We start from the raw sequence: 25,148 nt of genomic DNA, 5'->3' as shown, positions 1-25,148 counted from the left end.
CAGGGTATGATACTTTCACTGTATATCCTTTTGAAATGTTTGAAACTTTTACTTTGTGCATGTGTTACCTCAACAGTTTTCAAAAAACAATCTTAAATAAAAAGGAAAAATAATTTTGTGTTTCTGACCATTGTCTTTTAGTGTAGAGCTAGGCTTTAGAATTAGACATGCATTGAATCCGAGCTCTACCACATAATTAGAAGTGTGGCTTTGGACAAGGTGTTTAATATTGCAGGGCTTTATTTTTCTATATGTAAAATAGGAAAAAAAGGTTATTTGGAGGGCTGAATAAGAGTCATAAAGCACTTAGTATAGTACCTGGCTATGAATAAGTACTTAATTTATTAACTATGAAGTACATGATACTATTTTGTTAAATTTTTATTGATTTAATTAAAATGTAATTTGGTCTAATATGGTTAAAAATTTGATAAAGGTACTAGTGCAATAATATGAATAAAACTTTTTTTTAAATAAAGAGTGATCATACTGCTAATACTTCATTACCCATGAGTATATTATGCAGACTAACCCACATATTATGAGTTAAATCATAGCATTTTTTAAGTTGTTTTTTTTTCCCAAATCTTTCAAATTTGTTTGATCTATTAGAGAGCAAAATCATTTCATTTTCATAAATCTTACATAAAGGCTATCAAGTAAATAGGACTTGAATTGTTTTGTTATAGGACTATTTTTAGATATTGTGAATGTTGTTTACCCTAAGTGTTTTCATGTTTCAGAAAGCTGCTTCTTCTCCAGTGAAATCTACTACATCTATCACTGATGCTAAAAGTTGTGAGGGACAAAATCCTGAGCTACTTCCAAAAACTCCTATTAGTCCTCTGAAAACGGGGGTATCGAAACCAATTGTGAAGTCAACTTTATCCCAGACAGTTCCATCCAAGGGAGAATTAAGTAGAGAAATTTGTCTGCAATCTCAATCTAAAGACAAATCTACGACACCAGGTTACGTATTTATAAAAAATTTAGTTATTGCTGACTATATTCAGGATATCTATTCTCAGCATTTTAAATATCCAATTGTGAATGGTACAGCAGTGGTTTGCCAGGGCCAATGCCTGAATGTTCCAAATGAGACCTCAGCTTTAGTTGGTTCAATGAATATTTATTAATGTAGACTAGCCTATTTACTGGTCAAAGGACTTAATATGTTACATTTTAACAGTTTAAACATGCTTTTTCCAGGATGATCATGCTAGATTTTTTTTTCTATTTTTTTTATTCAGACAAAGCATATTTAACTGGAAATCACATTTTAGGGGCATAATGGAGAAACATTCTTGTAGCCAAGTGTGCAGAGCAGTGCTTCTCAATCTTGAGTATGAAGGCACCTCTAATAGCAGAGACAAGTGAATGTGCATGCAAATGACTCCACTTCTAATTTTATTTATTTACTAAATTGATAAGTGATAGAAATTTTTGAAAAAATTGCTGTTTATTGGTAAGTAATAGATGTATATATTTTGAGAGTACATTTGATAACTTAATACATTCATATAATTCGTAAAGATCAAATTAGTGTAACGAGGATATCCATCACCTTAAATACTTGTCTTTATGCTAGAAACATTTGAATTCTTCTCTTGTAGCTATTTTGAAGTTTACAATAGATTATTGTAAACTATAGTCACCCTACTGATCTATCAAACACTGGGTCTTTTTTCTTCTGCCAAACTGTATATTTGTACTCATTAATCAACCTCTCTTCATCCCCCAGTTACATTTATCTGTGTGTATATTGTGTGTGAGCATTTACATATAGAACAAAATTTCTTACCATAGTAAACTGATACTCCAGGAAATGCCATATTTATCTTGTGGTGATTTATACCTTCTGGCACACTTCCACGTACTGTTAATTGAGAAACACAGGACTAAAATATATGGTAATCGAGTTTATTCTGAACTGTCTTCATTTTCATTGGAAAGACTTTTAATTCTAAGGTTTAACTTTTTGAAAATATAACCTCTGCAGAAACTATAGTTCATCGTAAAGGGTCAGTAAACAGAAATGAGAGTGGGGAAGCGGTTATGGGGTAGGTAGAATCGGCAATTTCCAGTTGAGCCAGAATGAGAATTGGAAACAATAGCAAGATCCCCAGATGGAATAGGACTAGTTAGTCCCAATTTTCTAAAGACTTAAGCTTAGATAAGAAGCATTCTTTTTAATTGTTCTTGGCTACTGGATATACCCAGAATCACATTTCCAGGGTTTCAGAGATATTTATTTTAGATACTTCATTGTATTCTTAATGGACTCTAGTTTGGAATATGGCCTGAAGTAGTAATAAGTGATAGGTGAAGTCCTCAAATTATGGCGATGGCTCAAATTCTGCCCTTTGCTTGTTTTTGCAAATAAAGTTTTATTGGAGCACAGCCACACCCATTTACTTACATATTGTCTGTGGTTGCTTTCATTCTGTAATGCAGAGCAGAATAGTTGTGACAGAGGCCATATGGCCCACAGAGCTCAAAATATTTAGTGCCTGGCCCTTTACAGGAAAATATATGCTAATCTTTGATATAGATAAGCCTATTTTTTTAATAATACAACCTTAGAATCCTCTTAATGGGAGTGATATAGGCCCCATTTGCCCTACTTTAAATTTACTTCATACTATTTCAATGAGTGCTGTGGGGTGTTTTGTTTTGTTTTGTTTTGCTGTTTTTTGTTTTTGAGACAGGGTCTCACTTTGTCACCCAGGATGGAGTGCAGTGAGTGGCATCATCTCAGCTCACTGCAGCCTCAACCTCCCAGATTCAAGAGATCCTCCTGCCTCAGCCCACCAAGTAGCTGGGACTATAGGCGTGCCACTACAAGTGGCTAATTGTAGTATTTTTTATAGAGATGGGGTTCCTCCATGTTGCCCGGGCTGGTCTCGAACTCCTGAGCTCAAGAGATCCACCCGCCTCGGCCACCCAGAGTACTAGGGTTACAGGTGTGAGCCACTGCGCCCAGCTGAATACTATTTTAAGACACTGTAAAGTCAAGGTGTCCTTTTGATAAAATGAATAATCCCTAATTTCCCTTCTGAAGGAGAGAAAGGCAAAATTCCTTTATTTTCACGTTAGGCTTCCTAAAAGCAGGATAAAATAAATTGACTGTAGAAATGTAAGTTGTTGGAAGTTACCATGGCCAGCACACTTGGTGATGAAGGTAGATTTATTAATATACATACAGTCAATTTCTAATTATTTAAATTCTAGTTGTTCAGTTTGAGAGTTATCTAAGCCCTACTGCCCTCTCCTCATTCTACCTTTTCAAAATTTATTTTTTAAAAAAATAACTAAATTCTATGAGTAGGTTTTAGGGCATGTACTTAAATAGAAATAGAATAGTAAAGTAAACTTTTTAAAATTTTGAAGTATTTTTATAGTTTACTTTGTGAATGAATATTCCTGATAGAATCAAAGCATTTTGAAGCTGTAATGTAGTTTAGAACTTTTTCCATAGAAATCATAATAATTTTTTATTTTGAATAGCCTCCAAAAATGTGTGTGTTTTCTGTAGGAGGAACAGGAATTAAGCCTTTCTTGGAACGCTTTGGAGAGCGTTGTCAAGAACATAGCAAAGAAAGTCCAGCTCGTAGCACACCCCACAGAACCCCCATTATTACTCCAAATACAAAGGCCATCCAAGAAAGATTATTCAAGCAAGACACATCTTCATCTACTACCCATTTAGCACAACAGCTCAAGCAGGTATGGTGTACTGCATTTAACATTATTCATCACATGGTCTCTGCATAGAACCTAGAAATCAAAATGGGTTCTGATGCCAATGTTTTTGACTGAGATAAGTAGCATCTTGATTTTCTGTATCACTAATTTCAGACAAGATTGGGCACATTCAGGGTGGTATGGCCATAGACGGTATCACTCATCTCAAATTAGAAATATTGTCCTGAATTCCATGTGTATTATGAACTTTTTAAACTGCAAACTGTTTAAACTTTTTAAACAGTTTAAAACTGAAAACAAGGAAAATTTTAGTAGTGTTTGGATGTTAAACATGCTACCGGCTCTTGTGTAAAATACAGCTTTTGATGGGTTTAGGAACGTCAAAAAGAACTAGCATGTCTTCGTGGCCGATTTGACAAGGGCAATATATGGAGTGCAGAAAAAGGCGGAAACTCAAAAAGCAAACAACTAGAAACCAAACAGGTAATGTAAACAAGAAATATAAAAGCGAACTTGGTCCCCAAATGGTTGGGATCTAATTTGTAGTTCTGTATTGGCAAATAATTCTTTACACATTTTTCTTTTCCAATTAACTCTGTCACTTTTCGTTTATAAATCCCTTAAATGTGTGTACCGACTCTTGCTTTTCTTGTGATATTTTTCCATTTCAGTGGAACTCTTCACCATATTCACTGATGAATTTTAATCAAATTTTACAAAATCAAATTTTACAAAAATTATTTTCATCATTCATTTAATTTCAGAGTCTACTTAATATTCCACTTAGATGGTGGTTCTAAAATATTTTGAGAATCTACTTTTCTCATTGATGACTGTATACCTTTCCTCAGACACCATGTCTTTAGACTATCTGGGATCCTTTCAGTCACCACATACCTCCCAGATTGCTCTTTATTCCGGTCAAAGTTCGTTAATCAGCCTTCAACAAAATCTCTACAATGTAAGCTGTGTTCTGTTTCATTTACATGTCTACAAAGTACTGTGTTAGGATATGTTTTTAACCTAATAGAATTATATTTACAGTGGGGACTAATAGAAAGTAAAATAACAGTAAATTTAACCAGTATTCTTTGAGAAAGATCTACTTGATTGTTTTTTATCAGTTCACTTGCTTAACAAATCACATTTCCCAGAATTCTGATCTCAACCTTTTTTTCTCGGTTGCTCTGGAACATCTCTTCCCTGTCTACATACCTAGATTCCGATAAGCACTGAAATGCTGATGATGCTCAGCTCCGTTGTGCTGATATCTCTCCTGAGCTCTAGGTGTGGTTGGCTAGCAAAGCCTGCTGTGCTTTGCTGTAGTATCTTCCCCTGTAGTCTCTGTCTTCTCTTGTTGGTTTACTCTATACCTCATCATCTAAAACAATCTGGAAGTTCTTCCTTGACTTCTTCCTCTTGTTTACTGTGTCTTCCCATCTGCTTGCCCCAGCACACATACGCATAAACCCACACGTGCAGTGATAAGTTTTCTAAATCTGTCACCCACCTGCTTCGTCTTCCATATTTTCCTCTGCTATTACCGAAGTTACTGCCATAGCTTTGTACTGAACATCCTGCTTCTAGTCTCGCTACTCTCCAATCCACCTTACCAGTTGCTGCCAGAGAAATATATATATATATTTTTTTTTTGACATGGAATTTCACTCTTATTGCCCAGGCTGGAGTGCAGTGGCATGATCTTGGCTTACTGCAACCTCCGCCTCCCGGCTTCAAGCGATTCTCCTGCCTCAGCCTCCTAAGTAGCTGGGATTACAGGCATGCGCCACCACGCCTGGCTAATTTTGTATTTTTAGTAGAGATGGAGTGTCTCCATGTTGGTTAGGCTGGTCTGGAACTCCTGACCTCGGGTGATCTGCCCGCCTCAGCCTCTCAAAGTGCTGGGATTACAGGTGTGAGCCACCGCACCCGGCCGAGAAATATTTTTAAAAGACGCATATTCATGTATTCACTTGCTTAAAATCTTGGAGTGCTCCTCATAGTCATCATCGGAAAAACATGCGTAAACTGCTTGGCTTGACATATAGAATGATTCCTCACCTGGCTCCTCCCCACTGCTCCTCCACAGGTATGCTTCAGTCCTGCCATGCAGGCTATTTGCAGTTTCTCAAATATACCCATGTTTTTATATCTCTCTGCCTTTGCCTTCTGTTCTCTGCCAGGAATATTTCCCTGGTGAACTCCTACTTCATTAAGAATAGGTCAAACTTTAATCCCCTCTAGGAATTCTTCCTTTTCTCAAAGGGTCCCACTTTTTTTCACCCATGTCATCCTGTGTATACCTCAACTAGAATATTTATCTTCCTGTGAATGTTGTAAGTTTGCATTCCACCACTGCCTATGGGAGTCTTCTCCACCTCTGTGTTCTCAGTGCCTGGCTCAGACTAGGGGCTCAACAAACTTGTATTTGAAGGATGGAAGAAATGCGCTTGCTGATCCTTCCCATCAGCATATAACAAACTATTATCTGCCATCTGAAAAAAAAACAAACAAACAACTCTCACGACCCATTCCCCTCCTTTTCTTTGCCTCCATGTCATGCAGACTCTTCTACAAGTTATTCCTACTTGCTGCTTTCAGGTTTCCCCCTTCTCTTTAGAATTCTCTCTGCTTAAGCTTTGCCACCACTCCTTCCACAACTCAGTATCCTTATCACGTTTGTCAGTGATCTTCACCTACTAATCAATTTTCAGTTGATTAGTAGCATTTGACATTGTCAATCACTCTTCTATTGGGAGCGCCTTCTTTACTTGGTTGCCAGTGTATCATATTCTCATGGCTTTCCGCCGGTGTCTCTAGAAAGTATAGAGCAGGGTTCTTAAACTATTTTGTACTAAATAATTCCCAATAAACCTGTGAAATTCCTCCCAGAAAGTTGCACATATGCATGTAAACAAAAGTCTGAACACAGTAACAGTGCAGAGCACTCATCTGTGGTCTCCACTGACTAAGCGGCCAAAGAGCTAGGTGGAAAATGCAGTTGAAGGCAGTGTCTTTAAAGTCAAGGGGCTCGGCGCGGTGGCTCCTGCCTGTAATCCCAGCACTTTAGGAGACTGAGGCAGGTGGATCACTTGAAGTCAGGAGTTTGAGACCAACCTGGCCAACATGGTGAAACCCCATCTCTACTAAAAATACAAAAAAAATTAGCCAGGCCTGGTGGCGGGTGCCTGTAATCTCAGCTACTCAGGAGGCTGAGGCGGGACAATCCCTTGAACCTGGGAGTCGGAGGTTGCAGTGAGCCGAGATCGCACCACTGCACTCCAGTCTGGGCAACAGAGTGAGACTCCGTCTCAAAAAAAAAAAAGGAAATAAAGTCAAGGGAAGAAAGAAAACTTTTGAGAAGGAAGGCATAGTTGGTATTGTTACGTTTCAAATGTGGGTTGAGGCAAATCTACTGGGTTTTGAAGTAAGAAGTTTGCTGTAACGTGGCAAGAGCAGTGTTAGTGAAGAGGTGAAGGTGGCGTGCAGGTGGTGCTGGGTCGAGGAGGGAATGGGCATGAGGAGCAGAGCCAGTGAGTGCAGGCATTTCTTAAAAGTTTGGTCCTAATGGAGGTGATAAAGGAGGTAGTGGCTGGAGGAGATGAAGAAAAGTATGATTTGTATGTGTTTTGTCCTTTCTGAGACCTAAGTCAATTTGTGTGATGGGATAAGGGGTGATAATTGATGGGATGAGGTGAGAATGGATGAATTCAGCACAGTGAAGGGAACAGAACTGATAAGGACAATCTCCTGTGTGACGAAAAGGAAGGAGGAAAGTAGCATGTAGGGGTGATGGTAGTCTTAGAGTTAGGATAGCAAAAACTGATGGACTTTCTGCTGAAAGCTCCTGTTTTATTCATCCTTAGGAAAGGGAAGGTGACAGGGGAAATGCTGTCTGGAGGAAAGAAGAGAGAGCTGACTCAGACACAGGAAGAATAGGGGGTAGTGTTGAGGCTTAGATGAGATATGAGACCATAGATTTCATAGTGGAACCATTTGATCGTTTACTTTGCTTTTTGTGTTTTTAAAAAATTTTAATGTATTTTTTAATTCACTCATCTGCATGCTAATTACATTGTTTTTACACATCCAAAGCTGCTTCTAACTTGAGAGACAATAAAGTCTGGAACTAGACCTGGAACAAGAGTACCTGGGTTTGTATACTGGCTCTGCCAGTCACTAACTGTGTGCAAGATACTTAACTTTTTTGTGTCTCAGTTCTCTCATCTGTAAAATGGAGATACTAGTACCTAACATAGAGGGTTATTGAGAAGATTAGGTGAGGCAATAGATACAAGGTGCTTAGAAAGGTGGCTGGCACATATTGAGCTCTGTATAAGTATTAGCTGCCTTTATTTTACTCTTATTTGATTATTCCTACTATGACTTCATTCATAAAGTCTTCTTTTATTTCTTTGCTGAAATAATCTGTACAACAATATAAAATCTTTAAGCATACAAAATAGTGAATGTTCCTCTTAAATAACCTTGCTAATGAATAAAAAGACTCAGACGAGGGAATGTTTTCTTCTCTTCTTTCCTTACCTTCTGATCTGTTTTTGTCCTTGTTTTCTCTTGCTCTTGCCCTCCGGGTAACTGATAATTAAATGGAATCCTGATGTGTAGGAGCTGTCACCAGATGTTATAGGTGTGGGTTGAGATAAGTGACATAAGGGTGGGTGTTTTTCCCTTTGTGTGGCTTTCACTTTTTTTTTTATTGTTGTTTTATTTTATTTTATTTTACCAAATACCCAGACTTCAAGGAGAGGCTTTCACTTTGATTGGCTTATCTAAAACTGAGCCCTGATATGAATTTTCATTCTTTCTTGCCACCTCCTCTCCAAAAAAATTTTTACATACTGAGAATTACCAAGAATGTGAACTAGCACTGAGGGTTTGTTGTGTTCTGAACAAGGCTGGGCCTATTCACATACACTGTCTCTTTGGTTCTAAGGAAACTTATACAGAATAATATTTAATAATAATCTTGTTTCATTTAATAACATAGATAAAATATATAGTTTTGAGAAATAAAATTTACTTTTCATTTGCTTTTTGCAGGAAACTCACTGTTGGAGCACTCCCCTCAAAAAACACCAAGGTGTTTCAAAAACTCAGTCACTTCCAGTAACAGAAAAGGTGACAGAAAACCAGATACCAGCCAAAAATTCTAGTACAGAACCTACAGGTCAGTGTTTCCAGATTGTTCATGGTTAGTATGTAGAAACTCAAATGATTTTTGTGTGTTGATTTTGTATTCTGTAACTTTGCTGGATTTGTTTGTTCTAACGTTTTTTGGGGGGAATCTTTAGGATTTTCTTTCTTTTTTCATTTTTCTTTGAGATGGCGTCTTGCCCTGTTGCCCACGCTGGAGGGCAATGGTGTGATCTCTTGGCTCACTGCAACCCTCGCCTCCCGGGTTCAAATGATTCTCCTGCCTCAGCCTCCCGAGTAGCTGGGATTACAGGCGCCTGCCGCCACCCCAGCTAATTTTTGTATTTTTAGTAAAGATGGAGTTTCACCATGTTGGCCAGGCTATTCTCAAACTCGTGATCTGCTTGCCTTGGCCTCCCAAAGTACTGGGATTACGGGGGTCAGCCACTGCGCCCAGCCCAGGGTTTTCTACATGTAAGATCCTGGGATCTGTGAATAGAGATAATTTTACTCCTTCTTTTCTAATTCAGGTGCCTTTTATTTTCTTGCATAATTGCTCTGGCTAGGACTTTTAATGCTGTGTTGAATAGAAGTCATTAAAACAGGCGTCTTTGTCTTGTTCCTCATCTTAAAGGAAAAGCTTTTAATTCTTCACTGTTGAGTGTAATGTTAGCTGAGGGCTTTTCATATATGGCCTTTGTTACGTTGTGTACCTTCCTTCTATTCCTAGTTTTTGAGTAATTTTATTGGCACTTTGTTTTTAAAGTAAAAAACAAACTGCAGAGTAGTGGTATGTATGGTATGATCACAAAACAAAACAAAATGATATGTAAATATGCACACCTTGGGGGAAACTGGAAAAACAAACAATAACCTGGTAATATTACTGTCCCATTTCTCTCTCGGTGGGGGAAAAGTTAACGCATTTATGCCTAGTGTTCCATTATTGGAACGCTAAGCTTATGGGAGTTACTTATGTCCTCCTGCTCAAGGTTGTCGCCAAGGTCTGATTTTTCACAAAAAAAATTTGCAATCTCCAGCATAAATGGGTTAAGAGAGGGCAGGTGTTCAGGGAGGGGTGTTTCTATACATTTCTGGGTTTGGATATTTTAAAACGAATACATAGTTTTATAATCAGAAAAAAAACACACGAGATTCCATAATTAGAAAATTATAGGTTCTTATTTATATTAATATGGTCTTTCTTAAACATTTTTAGGTTCCACTGAATGCGAAATGACGAAATCTAGCCCTTTGAAAATAACATTGTTTTTAGAAGAGGACAAATCCTTAAAAGTAACATCAGACCCAAAGGTTGAGCAGAAAATTGGTTGGTTTTTATTCTTTATTTATTATTAACTTTGCACATACTATAGGAAATAATATATTGATAGAAGCACATATTCAAATTGAGAGTATCTCTGTTTTTTTAATTAAATCAGAATACACTGTAGCTTCTACCAAGATGTGGTACTGTTAACAGTTACTGCCAGCTCACAGGCACCTGTGAAAGTGTGGTTAAGACCCTCACTGACTTTCACAGGGGTAGGAAAGTTTGCTGCCCTCCCACGCTCTGTACTGGTAGAGGGGTGTTTCAGGGAAAAACTCTCTGGGACCGTGTTTTCCTCTGTTTTCATACCACCACAACAATCATCAGCACAGAAGACTTTTGTGACCAGTTCAATTCAATTCAATTCTGACACTAGCTACATGGAAGTAGTGTCAGATCCCACAGGTTGGGGACTCAGTCCCCAAGACTGCCTCCTCTCCTTCAGATACCAGTTGCAAGTCCAGGCGTCTCAAACTTCCCTTTTTTTTTGAGACAGTCTCTCTCTGTCGCCCACACTAGAGTGCAGTGGCACGATCTTGGCTCACTGCAACCTCCACCTCCCAGGTTCAAGCGATTCTTCTGCCTCAGCCTCCTGAGTAGCTGGGACAACAGGCGCGTGCCCCTACACCCAGCTAATTTTTGTATTTTTAGTAGAGAGGGGGTTTCACCATATTGGCTAGGCTGGTCTGGAACTCCTGACCTCGTGATCCACCTGCCTTGGCCTCCCAAAGTGCTGGGATTACAGGCGTGAGCCACCGCACCTGGCCCAGGCCTCTCAAACTTCTAACTGACCAGCTTCAAGCTGAGGTTTCTGTGACCCCCTCTTTAGCTTTGATTAATTGGCTCACAGAACTCTGGGAAATACTTATGTTTACTGCTTTATTATAAAGGATATGGGTGAGGTATAGGGAAAGGGGCATGGAGCTTCCATTGCCTTCCCTGGGGCGCCACCCTCCAGGAACCTCCACGTGTTCAGTTATCCAGAAGCTCCCTGAACCCAGTTCTCTTGGGTTTCAGTGGAAGCTTCATAAAGTCAGCATTCCCTCCCCCAGGGTATGAGGCTGGATCCTCTCTGGTGAGGGGTGAGGTGGGTGTGGGGGTCGTCTTAAGAACCACAATGAGAAAGATAGGAGAAGATTAGAGTCCTGCTGTGGGGCAGGTGAAAGGAGGGCAGGAGAGTTCTGTTTCCTGTGAGGCCTAACGCACCCAACATTATAATGAAAGACAGTAACTAGGGATACAGCAGTTATGAGCTAGGAACTGTGGACGAAAACCGGTATATATCATAATACCACAAGGTGTTAGCAGCCCCTGAAGATTATTATCGAACCCTGCCTTAAGTGACATTAATATTTTCCTATTATTGACTGCTGTGTGAAAGGGTAGCTCTCAACAATAGAAAAAGTCATTTGAGAGAATATTTTTTGAAAGTCTGAAGTCTTTGGCTATTATTCTACATTTGAGTTCTTAATGCTCTTACTTAAACCCAAGGTATTGAATCAGTTTTGATAGACCCAATATTCATTTTTCTTTTTCTTTTTTTTTTGTCTCAGACAGAGTTTCGCTCTTGTCCCTCAGGCTAGAGTGCAATGGCACAATCTGGGCTCACTGCAACCTCTGCCTCCTGGGTTCAAGTGATTCTCCTGCCTCAGCCTCCTGAGTAGCTGGGATTACAGGCACCTATCACCACACCTGGCTAATTTTTTTTGTATTTTTAGTAGAGACTGGGTTTCGCCATGTTGGCCAGACTTGTCTTGAACTCCTGACCTCAGTTGATCTGCCTGCCTTCGCCTCCCAAAGTGCTGGGATTACCAATATTCATTTCTTAGAAAGTTATTGAAGCTGAAGATTATCTTGGTTTCATTTATTAGTAGTATTTTCTTATTTTTCTTTTTAGGAGGTGCTTTTTTTTAAGGCATTTTTCCTATTTAGTAAGAATATGAATATTAAATTTTCTTTGTTATGCCTTTAATTCTTAAATATCTGAGTCACAGTATCCACCTATTGAAATATTTTTCAGAAGTGGTACGTGAAATTGAGATGAGTGTGGGTGATGATGATATCAATAGTTCGAAAGTAATTAATGACCTCTTCAGTGATGTCCTAGAGGAAGGTGAACTAGATATAGAGAAGAGCCAAGAGGAGATGGATCAAGCATTAGCAGAAAGCAGCGAAGAACAGGAAGATGCACTGAATATCTCCTCAATGTCTTTACTTGCACCATTGGCACAAACAGTTGGTGTGGTAAGTCCAGAGGTAAGAAAAGGCTAACTAAACAGGCCCAGGACATAAGTAAACTAAGTAGTATTCGTATCTCCCCTTTCTTTTGTTGACAGATGGGCATTTGGCTCTGTAGCCAAGGGAATTTTGCAGACCTGTTGTCTGTTCTCTTAAAAGAAACCTTAAAACTCTTGAGTGGTTTCCTTTTGACCTTAGATGAAATCCAAAGAGTAACATGGCTTAAAAGGCCAGGCATTTGGGCTCAGCTTTTGGCTCTGCCATTTACTGTTTATTGATCAGGTTATTTAAGCTCTCTATGCCACCATTTCCTTTTCTGTTAAACGAGGTTATTAATAATACCTATATAGTGGAGTTGATGTGAACATTGTTGTATTAGTATATCGGTAATTAGCTCCAAACACATGTAACTAACATTTAGTTACAGCTAACTGCTGTTATTAGCTTTCACCCTCAATTGAATAACTGCAGCTCTGGGGATTGATTCAACTAGAATTTTTTTTTTAAAGTATAAGTTTCAGCTGTCTTTGTGGTTTTATTTATTCTTTTATGTGTTAGGAACTTAGTTTGCTTTGTTTTTATGATGAATCAATCAGCTTACTGGATTTTTTTCTTAATATTAATGGAGAATTCATTGATTTTCACAGAATAAAATGAATTATCATTTAGGATCAATGTTAATATCTGATGTGTTTTCCCACAGAGTTTAGTGTCCACACCTAGACTGGAATTGAAAGACACCAGCAGAAGTGATGAAAGTCCAAAACCAGGAAAATTTCAAAGAACTCGTGTCCCTCGAGCTGAATCTGGTGATAGTCTTGGTTCTGAAGATCGTGATCTTCTTTACAGGTAAGAACATTTCTGGAAGGCATTCGCTCACTAAGGGTCATGGTTTAGATTGACATAAGTCGTGTTATAATTTGTAATTATAATGTTATTAATAACTCATCTGTATAAAAGTTTGGAATAACTTTTGTTAGCCTCTCTTTCACCAAATGAGAGTTCCATTCTTTTGTGAAATGTTCTGCTGACATGTTCAATATCAGTGTCAAATTCTGCTGATATGTTCAATAAAGGATAGTGCTCAGTGTGTTGCTGGATTTCTAATAGAGTGTAACTTACCTCCTGAAGCATTGATGCATATAGATCTCAAAGATTCAAAGAAACAGAACGTCCGTCAATAAAGCAGGTGATTGTTCGGAAGGAAGATGTTACTTCAAAACTGGATGAAAAAAATAATGCCTTTCCTTGTCAAGTTAATATCAAACAGAAAATGCAGGTATGTACTTTTGTGGAAAGGGGCTTTGGAATGTTTCTTGCACTAGGCTGTGAGCTCTGTGAGGACAAGGGCCCAGCCTTACTTATCTCTGAACCCTGAGTGGCCAGAATAGTGTCTGCTGTGTAGAAGCTCAGTAAATCACATTTGAATTCAGTTTATTTTTGGAAAGGTACTCTTTTTGAAAAGTTGGAAACTTGTTTGATATTGCTGAAATATGTATTTTTAAACAAGTTTTTCATAAATATCCTTAAAGTATAACTATTAATTGGATAATGATGTAATGGGAAATTTGTTATGCTCTTCAAGGTTTTTTCATGCTAAGGAAGCTTTTTTTTTTTTTTTTTTTTTTTTTTGAGACAGCATTTTGCTCTTTGTTGCCCAAGTTGGATTGTAATGGCGTAATCTTGGCTGACTGCAACCTCTGCCTCCTGGGTTCAAGCAATTCTCCTGCCTCAGCCTCCCAAGTAGCTGGGATTACAGGCGTGCACCACCACACCCAGCTAATTTTTATATTTTTAGTAGAGATGTGGTTTCACTATGTTGGTCAGGCTAGTCTCAAACTCTTGAACTCAGGTGATCCACCCACCTCAGCCTCCCAAAGTGCTAGGATTACAGGCATGAGCCACCATGCCTGGCTTTTAAAAAAATTTTAATTATAAAAAAAAATAGAGATGGAGTCTCACTATGTTTTCCAGGCTGATCTCACACTCCTGGGCTCAAGTGATTCTTGTGCTTTGGACTCCCAAAGTGCTGGGCTTACAGGTGTGAGCCACCATGCCTGGCCCTAAGGAAGCATATTAAAAAAAAAACAGTGTAATTGTAATTTAAATAAAATGAATCAGATACTTTCTAAATTTCTACATTGTTGGATGTAACCCCAATTTTAACTTTAATAAGTATGAATTGGAAGTTTTTTCATAAGGAATAATACTTATAGCTTAATTATTATAACATGCTAAATGTTTTTGGTGCATAGTCGAGAAACTTGAGCAGTGAAACTAACATTTTGACTTTCATCTGGAAATTCTAGAAACTATCCAATCAAGTTAGTTAGAATTAAAATTTAAAGTGAAAATGATGCTTTAAAATGTGTGTATTTTTTCTCCTCTCATTGGTTTTCCTAGGAACTCAGTAACGAAATAAATATGCAACAGACAGTGATCTATCAAGCTAGCCAGGCTCTTAACTGCTGTGTTGATGAAGAGCATGGAAAAGGGTCCCTAGAAGAAGCTGAAGCAGAAAGACTTCTTCTAATTGCAAGTAAGTGTGATGCACCTGAAAGGGTTCCAAGAAATTTCTAACCAGGGAAAACTCATTTTGATATTTAGAAATCTTTAAGTTTAGAGAAAGGGCTTTTCCTAGTCATCTGTTCCAGTGGATCTATTTTTTGTTCTTGTTTTTATAAGGTTTAAGAACTCTATGTAAAACAAATTGTAGTTTGCATGAAAGGTAAAAGCAACCAAAAGGCATTTGAAGAAATGCAGTTGTGCAGATTGAATGAATGAATGGATGAATGAATGAATCTCTATATATACACATGTACACATACATTCTCTCTCTCTCTCTCCCCCTTCCTTCCTTATCAATAAATAGCTAAAACAACTTCTGTGAATTTTGCTGTGTGCGTATGTGTGGTGATGATGGGGCATGTTGGGGTGGACAGATGATACCACACATGAAAACTAGCCGAAAGTTGATGTATTAAATTATAAGGACTTGGTAAATGAGCAATCAAGGTTTTCCCCAACCACCTACCATGTTTTATAAAGACAGTGTTACTGATTTCGTCTTTGCTGTTACGTACAGTTTCCATATCAGTACACTTTTTTGAATTTGCTCTCATTAGAAAGTTACAATTTTAATATTTGGAATATTGCGTGTTTTACATAGCTGAGAAGAGAACACTTTTGATTGACGAATTGAATAAATTGAAGAACGAAGGACCTCAGAGGAAGAATAAGGCTAGTCCCCAAAGTGAATTTATGCCATCCAAAGGATCAGTTACTTTGTCAGAAATCCGCTTGCCTCTAAAAGCAGATTTTGTCTGCAGTACGATTCAGAAACCAGGTATGGTGGTGATTTTTCTAGATTGTGTGTTAAATTATGAACCTCACCTAGATTGAATTGTACAGAATAGAAACAAGTAAATCATGCATAACAATGCAAAGTTTGTATCTTTGGCCTTTAGGTCCTTTTATCGAGATATAATAAAAATAAGAAAACTTCAGATATATATAGGGATACCAATCTACACAATAATGGACATTGATCTTACTGAAAGTTTGAATATAAAGTTTTATTAAATGTTGGATACCGTTTTTAAAGTTCCTTTTAAAATTTTATTTGTGTGGAACACAAATTTTTTTGTGTGTGTTCTGGAATACCAAAGAAATAAAGGAATACTGAACTGATTTATACACAATTTATTTAAAAAAAATTTTTTTTGCGGGGAAGGAGAGCTAGACATAGGTGAGAAGCAAATTTCAGGCACAGAGAAAGTAAATGGAGATTGTGAAAGTTTTGAGCATTTTTGTAGGAATAAGGTAATTTAGGTTCTAATTCTTGATGTTACCTGATTTTGATGGGGTGTGGGCAGAAATTTATTGGTAATTTAGTATGCGTCTTGAGGTACGTGGTTATTAATGACAAATGGTGAAGAAATAGTTTATGTTTTTATTATAATTTATCTCTGAGTAACTTTTATAGAAATATAGTATTTTAATTTCAGTTTTGAAATAACAAACCATAATTTACCCTTTTGAGATATATACTATTAGTTAAGAATTAAGGGTCATTAGGTAAAATTCAAAATCAGCAGAAATTGAGAAATGTGGAGTGAAATTATTTCAATTTACATAATAGGGAGAGACCTTGATGATGCTTATTTCAGGATTATACTGCCTACTTAAGTCTTATTTAGCTTTTTGTGTATGGAAAGTTGATTTTAGTAATTTTAAAAATAAATTGTATATAAATCAGTTCAATATTCCTTTATTTCTTTGGTATTCCAGAATGCTGATTAGCTAAATCTGATTTTGCTTGTGCTTACTATGTAATGTGATTACTTCTTACAGATGCAGCAAATTACTATTACTTAATTATACTAAAAGCAGGAGCTGAAAATATGGTAGCCACACCATTAGCAAGTACTTCAAACTCTCTTAACGGTGATGCTCTGACATTCACTACTACATTTACTCTGTAAGTAAATCAGGCTTTTGATGATTCGAATGCATTTTTCTTTTTGTAGAGTTGATATAGTCTAAAGCATTCAGGTGGCATTTATAATCTTTGAAACGCATTATGCACATTCTTTTTATATTGACAAATAACCCATCTTTCAATTTGTTGCTTTAACTCATATGTTTCTATCTTTCCTTTTGTTGAGTAGCACCTTTTTTCCACATGACTGTAGGTATTACATATTTTGAAATGATATGTATATTAAACTTGGACCATAGATTTTTAACATATGCCTTAAATCTCATAATGTACTTAACATTCAGTCTCAATGAAAATACATTTATATTTAGTGAAACATTTATTTTTAAATAAGAGTCAAAGTGCAGTTTGAAAAATAATTACTACTTTTATTATTGAAGATTGTGAGTTGTAAAACACTGAGGAAAATATTTTGGACTTGCATTATAGGGAAAAAATAGACTTCTTAACAATTTTTATTGACTTTAAAGTCATAGTGGATTCCTTTACTCAGAGTCTTGTAAGAGTATTTGTAGCATCATTTTTAATGGTGTGATTGAGGTTGTCTCTCAAGGTTTTACTTAATGCTTTATTTTTCCAGGCAAGATGTATCCAATGACTTTGAAATAAATATTGAAGTTTACAGCTTGGTAAGCTGATAAAGCCTTCTAAAATAATGAAGAGTGTATTTTTCTTAACAATATTAGATTATAAATTAATTATGCTTTGGGTTTGTGCGTAGGTGCAAAAGAAAGATCCCTCAGGTCTTGATAAGAAGAAAAAAACATCCAAGTCTAAGGTGAGAATTAAAGAAACCCAGTGAAAATATTTTCATCAGAAGTAATAGATATCATCATACCAGTTTTAATTTATGTACAACTTTTAATGATTATGAAGTTTTTGGATCAGTTTCACGTTCCAATTTGTAGTTACTATGTTAAATAGGTATGAATACTGAAAATAAACTGTGAGTGATCATGATTCTCAGTATAAGTTCCTGATACACTTGGGCTAGATAATTCTATTTTCTCTACATGTACTTGGCAACTTTTATAACTGCTTAAAACTTTTCTCAAGACTTTTCCCTGAGCTCTCTTCTCTCTATGTTCTGTAAACCATTACTTAAGAATTATGTGGTCACTTTGCAGGCGTAAGGTTGCTTTCCAGCCTTCCCAGTCTGTGTTCTTTTCTTAAGTCATCATTTTAAAAACTTTTTTTTTAGCTCTAACAAAAAAGGACTAACAGTATAAGAAAGCCTTAATCAGAGACTCAAGTGTAATGTATTCATATTTAAGAATTAATTACTCAAGGACTCATGTGTAATGTATTCATATTTAAGAACTCATTCTTTTTTTAAGAACTCATTCTTTTTTTTTTTTGGAGACGGAGTCTCGCTCTATTGCCCAGACTGGAGTGCAGTGGCGCGATCTCAGCCCACTGCAACCTCCACCTCCCGGGTTCAAGCAATTCTCCTGCCTCAGCCTCCTGTGAAGCTGGGACTACGGGTGTGTGCCACCACATCTAGCTAATTTTTTGTATTTTTAGCAGAGAGGGGGTTTCACCATATTAGCAAGGGTTGCCTCAATCTCTTGACCTCATGATCCGCCCGCCTCAGCCTCCCAAAGTGCTGGGATTACAGGCGTGAGCCACTGCTCCTGGCTAAGAATTAATTATTTTCTATGTAGGAATTTCTCAGGGTTGGATAGTTTTACATTCTGAGACATAATGTTTAATAAGAAATATATATAGTAAGCTATCTTTTCTTTTAGGCTATTACTCCAAAGCGACTCCTCACATCTATAACCACAGTAAGTAGAATTTTTGAGAAATTGAGCTTCCTTGAGAAATCTTCATCTTACCTATACAGTTTTAAATTGGTTAACCATTTCTGAACCTTGAGCACTGTGGAAAATTTTAACATGTACTAATGGGGGGAAATCCCTGTAATTTATGTAGGAAAAGTGTTTTCTGAAATGTATTTCTTATTGTGTTAAAAGAGATGAGTGATTCATATTTAAATCTTTGTATCAAATAAGGGAAATAACTTATGTTTCTTCTTCACACCTTTTTTTTTAGAAAAGCAACATTCATTCTTCAGGTGAGTGTATTTTGAACTATTTGAAACTTTAGAATAAGGTAAGGAATTAAGCACTTGCATATTTACATATATATAGGCCATCTTGATTTGTGAATGTTTACCTTGGTCTCCTTTGGAATAATATTTTCTATGTGAGTTTCTTAGTAACAGGATTACTGGCCAGAGTAGGATGCAGTTTGGTTGCACCTTTGTTAGGTACCACCATAGAGGCACTAGTCATCATGTTATTCAGCTCTAGCAGCAGGTAGCATTACTCTTTACTTCAACTTCTATTGTTCTATAGATTTGTGCTTTCCGTACTGCAGATTTTACTTCTTTTAGCTTTACTGATCATAACTGGCATTGTATCATGTCAGAAATGCATCTTTCTAGTTCACTGGGAACTGGAATGCCGCTAAGCCAGGAGAGGCCTTCTTTAGAATGACTTTAGGCCTATCTTTTTCCAAAAGGAATTAGGATGGAGCTGGTTTCACTCACTTCCTTTAGGCTATTGGTCTCTTTCTTCTCTGTGGCGCAAGAGAGTTACTGAGAGACCTGTGCAGAGATAGTTTCTGCTGCTGATTTTGTCACCCTGCATTATAACTAGCACTGAAGTCTTTTCCATGTTTTTTATCGGGAAGTTGCTTTTTATGCATACATTTTTAGGTCTATATCTTTAAAAACACATCCATCCCAATTATTAAGGAGTGCTTGTACCTCTTTCATTAGGAAATAAGTTGACTCTTTCCCCCCATATTTAAAGATGAAGGAAAATGAGGCAGTTTTTTTTTTCTCTGTGGCAGCTTAATTTTCTTCTACTGGGATGAGGTGAGGAGTTGTTACTTATACTTAACAAAAGTCATTCTGAACTAAACTTAATTTCCTTGTTCTTCACAGTCATGGCCAGTCCAGGAGGTCTCAGTGCTGTGCGAACCAGCAACTTCGCCCTTGTCGGATCTTACACATTATCATTGTCTTCAGTAGGAAATACTAAGTTTGTTCTGGACAAGGTAATCCAACTTTATTTGTAAGGGTGTGGTTTTTTTTTTTTTTTAAATCTTAGAAAAATTAGCTCAATGGAAATGCCACAATGCTTTTAGGTATTTGAAATCTTCGACTGAAGATTATTAGAATTGTTCTTAGAATTGCACATTTTTGCTAGGTATGAGTGTACCTAAATGATTTTTTTTTATTGTATTGGAAGTATGTCTCCCCTTTAATAGTTAGAACTTCAGTGAATGCTTGTTTATTCTAAGTATCACTTCTGACTAAAGAAGTATTACTTCCTGCATTTAGATGTTAAGTTTATAATTTTAAAACATAATATCTTGCCTATTTCCATTTCTGTGTTTTTTTGTTTGTTTGGTTGTTTGTTTTTTTTTTTTTTTTGAGACAGTGTCTCACTCTGTCACCCAGGTTGGAGTGCAGTGGCCTGATCATGGCTCACTGAAGCCTCAGCCTCGCAGGCTCCCACCTTAGCCTTCCAAGTAGCTGGGACTACAGGTGCGTGATGCCACGCCCGGCTAATTTTTCCTATTTTTTTGTAGAGATGGGGTTTCATCATATTGGCTAGGCTGGTCTCGAACTCCTGGGCTCTGGCCATCTGTCTGCCTTGGCCTCCCAAAGTGCTGAGATTATAGGTGTGAGCCACCTTGCCCGGCCAGCCTATTTGAACCTATATTTTGAAATGAACAATATTTTGTGAATTTAGTTTTGACAAGATAGTGAAAGGTAGATTAACCTCTTAGAAAAGTACTTACGAATCTAAGAGATTTCCTTCTCATACTTCCGTTTCATATTAGAAGCTTCAAAAATCAGATCTGTGTTAACATCACTATTGAGTCCTTTTTCACCAAGACTGTTTTAAGGGGTGAGACAACTAGAGGCAAATTTTATTTCTTGGGTTGACTTCTATATAATACAGTGATAATTTATATTATCGTGAGATTTCTGTAGTGAGAATATAGAGATGAAGAAGTGTAAAAATTAGAAGCCCTGGTTTCTAGTATTTACCCTTAGTGATTTACTCTTTAACATTGAGCAAAGTCACCTCATCTCTCTAGGGTCTTGTTTTCCACTACAGAAATATTAGGTTAGCCTGAAATAATCTAAAGTTCTATGAAATGCTTTCTTTTAGTTGATGGACAAAAAGCAGACTGTATTTGAAGTTTTGATTACTATTAATGCATGAATGTGTTTTAACAAGTTAATTTAAAAAATTTTTGTAACTTTTTATTTAGTAATTCAGCTACTTTAACCAGTTGAGTGATCCTGGGTCTTTTTTTCTCTGTCTCTTATTTTGTCTGTTTTAGATAAATTATGATGTAAGAGAGCGAGAGCTACTGGGCTATTTGTTCCAGGAAAAGGTTGCCATTATTTTCTTTGCTTGAAACTAATGAGCTTAAAAATCAATCCTTAATTTTTGATATACATATATTTGTTTTACTAACTATCTTTCTGTTTACTTTGAATAATTAAGGACATTATGTACATTATTCTGTCATGAGACTCTTATAGATGGGTGTCTTTTTCTCCACTGTTATAATACTTTAAAACCTTCTTTGAAAGTTTTCTATTTTTTCAATGCATGTTTGGTGTTTGGGTCTTTTTCCATATTCTTTCTTCTCTCTTATAGTTCATTAAAATCCTATATTCACATCAATATTGATTTTTCTAGGTACAATTAGAATACCAAATTAGTAACTATATTTAAAACTAAAAATTATTCAATATTTTTGACCTCCTGTATACTGGAAGAGCTATTGGTGATGTTTTAAATAAAAGCAGATTTTTTTTTTTTTTTTTTTTTTTTTGAGACAGAGTTTTGCTCTGTCACCCAGGCTGGAGTGCAGTGGCGTGATCTTGGCTCACTGCAACCTCCGCCTCCTGGGTTCAAGCGATTCTCCTGCCTCAGCGTCCCAAGTAGCTGGGACTACAGGTGCATGCCACCACACCTGGCTAGTTTTTGTATTTTTAGTAGAGGCAGGGTTTCACCATATTGGCCAGGCTGGTCTTGTGCTCCTGACCTCAAGTGATCAGCCCTCCTTGGCCTCCCAAAGTGCTGGGATTACAGGTGTGAACACTGTGCCTGGGCAAAAGTAGAAAATTTTTATGGTCTTAATTGGCTAATAGGTATATTGCTAGATAGATGACCCTGTGCTTGTTAATTTTGAAATTATAATACATTTAACACTAAAATTATACTGCATATAATAATATATTTTGGAAGACTTTTTAAAGTTTTTTTTTGTTTTGAGATGGAGTCTCACTCTGTCACCCAAGCTGGAGTGCAGTGGCATGATCTCGGCTCACTACAGCCTCCATCTCCCAGGTTCAAGCAATTCTCATGCCTCAGCCTCCTGAGTAGCTGGGATTACAGGCGTGCACCACCATGCCCAGATAATTTTTGTATTTTTAGTAGAGACAGGGTTTCACCATGTTGCCCAGGCTAGTCTTGAACTCCCAACCTCAGGCGATCTGGTCGCCTTGGTCTCACAAAGTGCTGGGATTACAGGAGTGAGCCACTGCGCCCATCTAAAGATTTTTAATATTCTTGTAAAGGTCAGTTACAAACATTCTCTTGGTTAAAGAGATGCTAGTTAACAAAATGCTGGATGGTATTTTTTATTTTACTTTACATTCTTAAAATAGGATTTGCAAATTAGATAACCATAAGAATTGGGATTTTATGAACTGTGTTTTTTACTCAGTATTGTCACATAGCCAGTTTCTACATATGTAAGAGATTTCATTAATCTCTAAAATGAAAGAGATTTCAATGACATATCTTAAATATAGACTGTTCTTTTAAAAACTTTTTTGGCTGCCATTTTAAATCAAAATGTCACATTTACAAATTAAAATTAAATTATATTCCCATTCACTTAACTCCTTTGAATTTATAACTTAAATAGCCAACCACATGATTGAGTGCAAAATCAAACCACTCAGTTTAATTTGTTGTGTCTTTTACTCGAGACTCCTTCTCAGTCAGATACAGTACAATTTAGAAGTAAAATCTGGAACAAATTTTGTGCTTTTCTGAGTGTGGAGGGGAAGCAAATATTTGTTCCAATTGCCTGGATTTGATGTAGGAGAATATTTAAAATAGTTAAGTTTAAATGGTCTTGAAGTTGGTGGGAAAAATTTAAGACCTTCTATACTCATGTAATAATCCTATTTAATTGTCATTGAAAGAGTATACATGTCTTTCCTGTCTTATCAGATACTGTCAGTACAAGGCAGTCTTGGTTTATTTTACTGGTGCCTTAACTAGTAATACAACAATCACAGGGGTTATCTGTGAGGTCCTTCCAGAGTGGAATTTCTGTTGAGGTTAATCCAGTTGGTTTGCTCTACGGATTTAGGACACCACTGTCAGTGGATTTCCATCTTAGTTGAGGCTATTCAGATCTGATTTAAAGCCTGGCATCCTGGAATTTAAATTACAAATCTTAGTGAGTCAGACTTTCAAACCCTTTCTTTGAATAGGGAATCCAAAACAGTCATAGTTTTATTATACTATTATAGATAAAAGGATAAGGATGTCCCAGAGTTCCTCTTCTGACTTAAAGGAACCTCATAGGTATTTATACCTTTTAGGAAATAGAAATGTCAATTTAAATATTATTAGAGCAAACAATTTTGAAGTAAAACAACCAATTAGGATTACACAGTTTTGGGATTGAAGAAAATGGTTAGGCATTCTGGTATGCCCTAAACTATCCAGTTTATACCTGTTGGCCTTGTGTAATTATTAATGGTGCCCCTTTCACCCTCAAAAATATCCCAGCATATAACACATTACACAGTCTCCCTGGTTGTAGGTTATGTTTTACAGCTCTTAACATAATCTTTGAAGTGTGAATGTCTTAAAAGACTCCATTGTTAAACACAAAACAGAATAGGATCATACATTTTCACACAAGTCTCCCTCCACACTCAACTTAGGGGGAGGGGTAGTAAACTTGACGTTTTTGTGAATATTTTCAATTTACTTCTTTATCAGGACAAGCTTCTAACCAAAAATATTGTCTGCTTTTCCTCAGCTACAGAGTAAGAGGGCACATTTTCTTCTCATTGTTCTGATTTTTGTTATCAGTAGCATGCTCTGTGCTAAACAATGGAATTCTGTTAAATAGCATTGAGAGGAAAGAGCCTAAGGAACTTAAAACTCACTGTAAGGAAAAGCAAAAAGGGAATTTTTACAAAATAGGATGATGAGGCATATGATGTTTTGGTTCTGCATTGTGAATCGGTTTCAAATTTGGGCAGTTGGAGGTTCATCTCATGAAATTAGTCTACTGAAATTTATACTTTTTGTCTTAGAATTCCCCCTTTAAGTTATCTTTGCTATGTTAGAGGGTCAAATCATTGGAAACTAATTATAGTAAAAACTCAAATTTAGACTTAACTAAGATTAATCCAGTTGGGATGCCATTCTTTTTCCCTGGGCAATAGAAATGACAGACACTTCCATCTTCCTTTCTATCTTGACTCAGAAGTCAATATTACTTTAGATATCTGTCTATCTATCTATCTATCAGATATCATATATGATAGATATCAGATAACATATATGATATATATATATGTTACCATTTTATTCTTGATTTCAGGGACATATCATTGATGGAACCAATCCAGGCCTTGTATAACCAAAACATGAGCAGTTGGCATTTATCTTTTCCCTTCAAGGCTTGGGCGTTAGCAGCTTTATAGATAAGGGCAGTTCTGATCATAAACCCACTTACATTTACACAAAACAGGAGTTAGCCTATCCCTTCTGCCTTAAATTCTGGTTCTCACTTCCTTGCTAATAAATGTCCCTTGTGGCTTTCTTTTTTCTTTTTTTCCCCCCAGAATAGGGCACTTTTATCTGAATTAAAAACTTGTTCAGGTTGGGCACTGTAGCTCACACCTACAATCCCAACACTTTGGGAGGCCAAAGTGGGAGGATTGTTTAAAGCCAGAAGTTCAATACCAGCCTGAGCAACATGGATGATGAAAAAAGTTTTTTTTCATCAAAGAATGAAAAAATATTAGCTGGGTGTGGTGGTACGCACCTGTAGCCCTAGCTATTCAGAAGGCTGAGATGGGGGAATTACTTGAGCCCAGAAGTTCAGAAGTTCAAGGCTGCGGTGAGCTATGATCACACCACTGCA

At 36.8% G+C, this 25,148-nt stretch overlaps 1 protein-coding gene across 7 annotated transcripts in view; it reads left to right on the top strand.

Moving 5' to 3' along the window:
• ANLN (anillin, actin binding protein) overlaps positions 1-25,148 on the top strand; it is a 63,553-nt gene that overhangs the window by 17,212 nt on the left and 21,193 nt on the right. The window contains exons 5-21 of one of the 7 annotated variants that reach the window (XM_063667388.1): positions 744-969; positions 3,536-3,726; positions 4,081-4,188; positions 8,767-8,893; positions 10,079-10,189; positions 12,210-12,445; positions 13,131-13,276; positions 13,559-13,706; positions 14,831-14,966; positions 15,597-15,773; positions 16,781-16,907; positions 17,509-17,557; positions 17,650-17,706; positions 18,677-18,715; positions 18,984-19,005; positions 19,882-19,994; positions 21,297-21,350. In XM_063667388.1, the coding sequence (XP_063523458.1) occupies positions 744-969; positions 3,536-3,726; positions 4,081-4,188; positions 8,767-8,893; positions 10,079-10,189; positions 12,210-12,445; positions 13,131-13,276; positions 13,559-13,706; positions 14,831-14,966; positions 15,597-15,773; positions 16,781-16,907; positions 17,509-17,557; positions 17,650-17,706; positions 18,677-18,715; positions 18,984-19,005; positions 19,882-19,994; positions 21,297-21,350 (2,067 nt within the window). The remainder of the gene's footprint in view (positions 1-743; positions 970-3,535; positions 3,727-4,080; positions 4,189-8,766; positions 8,894-10,078; positions 10,190-12,209; positions 12,446-13,130; positions 13,277-13,558; positions 13,707-14,830; positions 14,967-15,596; positions 15,774-16,780; positions 16,908-17,508; positions 17,558-17,649; positions 17,707-18,676; positions 18,716-18,983; positions 19,006-19,881; positions 19,995-21,296; positions 21,351-25,148) is intronic. The other 6 variants (XM_063667389.1, XM_054493690.2, XM_063667390.1 and 3 more) reach the window with 6 other exon arrangements.

The sequence above is a fragment of the Pongo pygmaeus genome, chromosome 6 (genome assembly GCF_028885625.2).
Source record: "Pongo pygmaeus isolate AG05252 chromosome 6, NHGRI_mPonPyg2-v2.0_pri, whole genome shotgun sequence".
NCBI classification, from domain to species: Eukaryota; Metazoa; Chordata; class Mammalia; order Primates; family Hominidae; genus Pongo; species Pongo pygmaeus.
The sequence above is the reverse complement of the archived record's forward strand: the minus strand, read 5'-3'. Positions and strand labels throughout refer to the sequence as shown.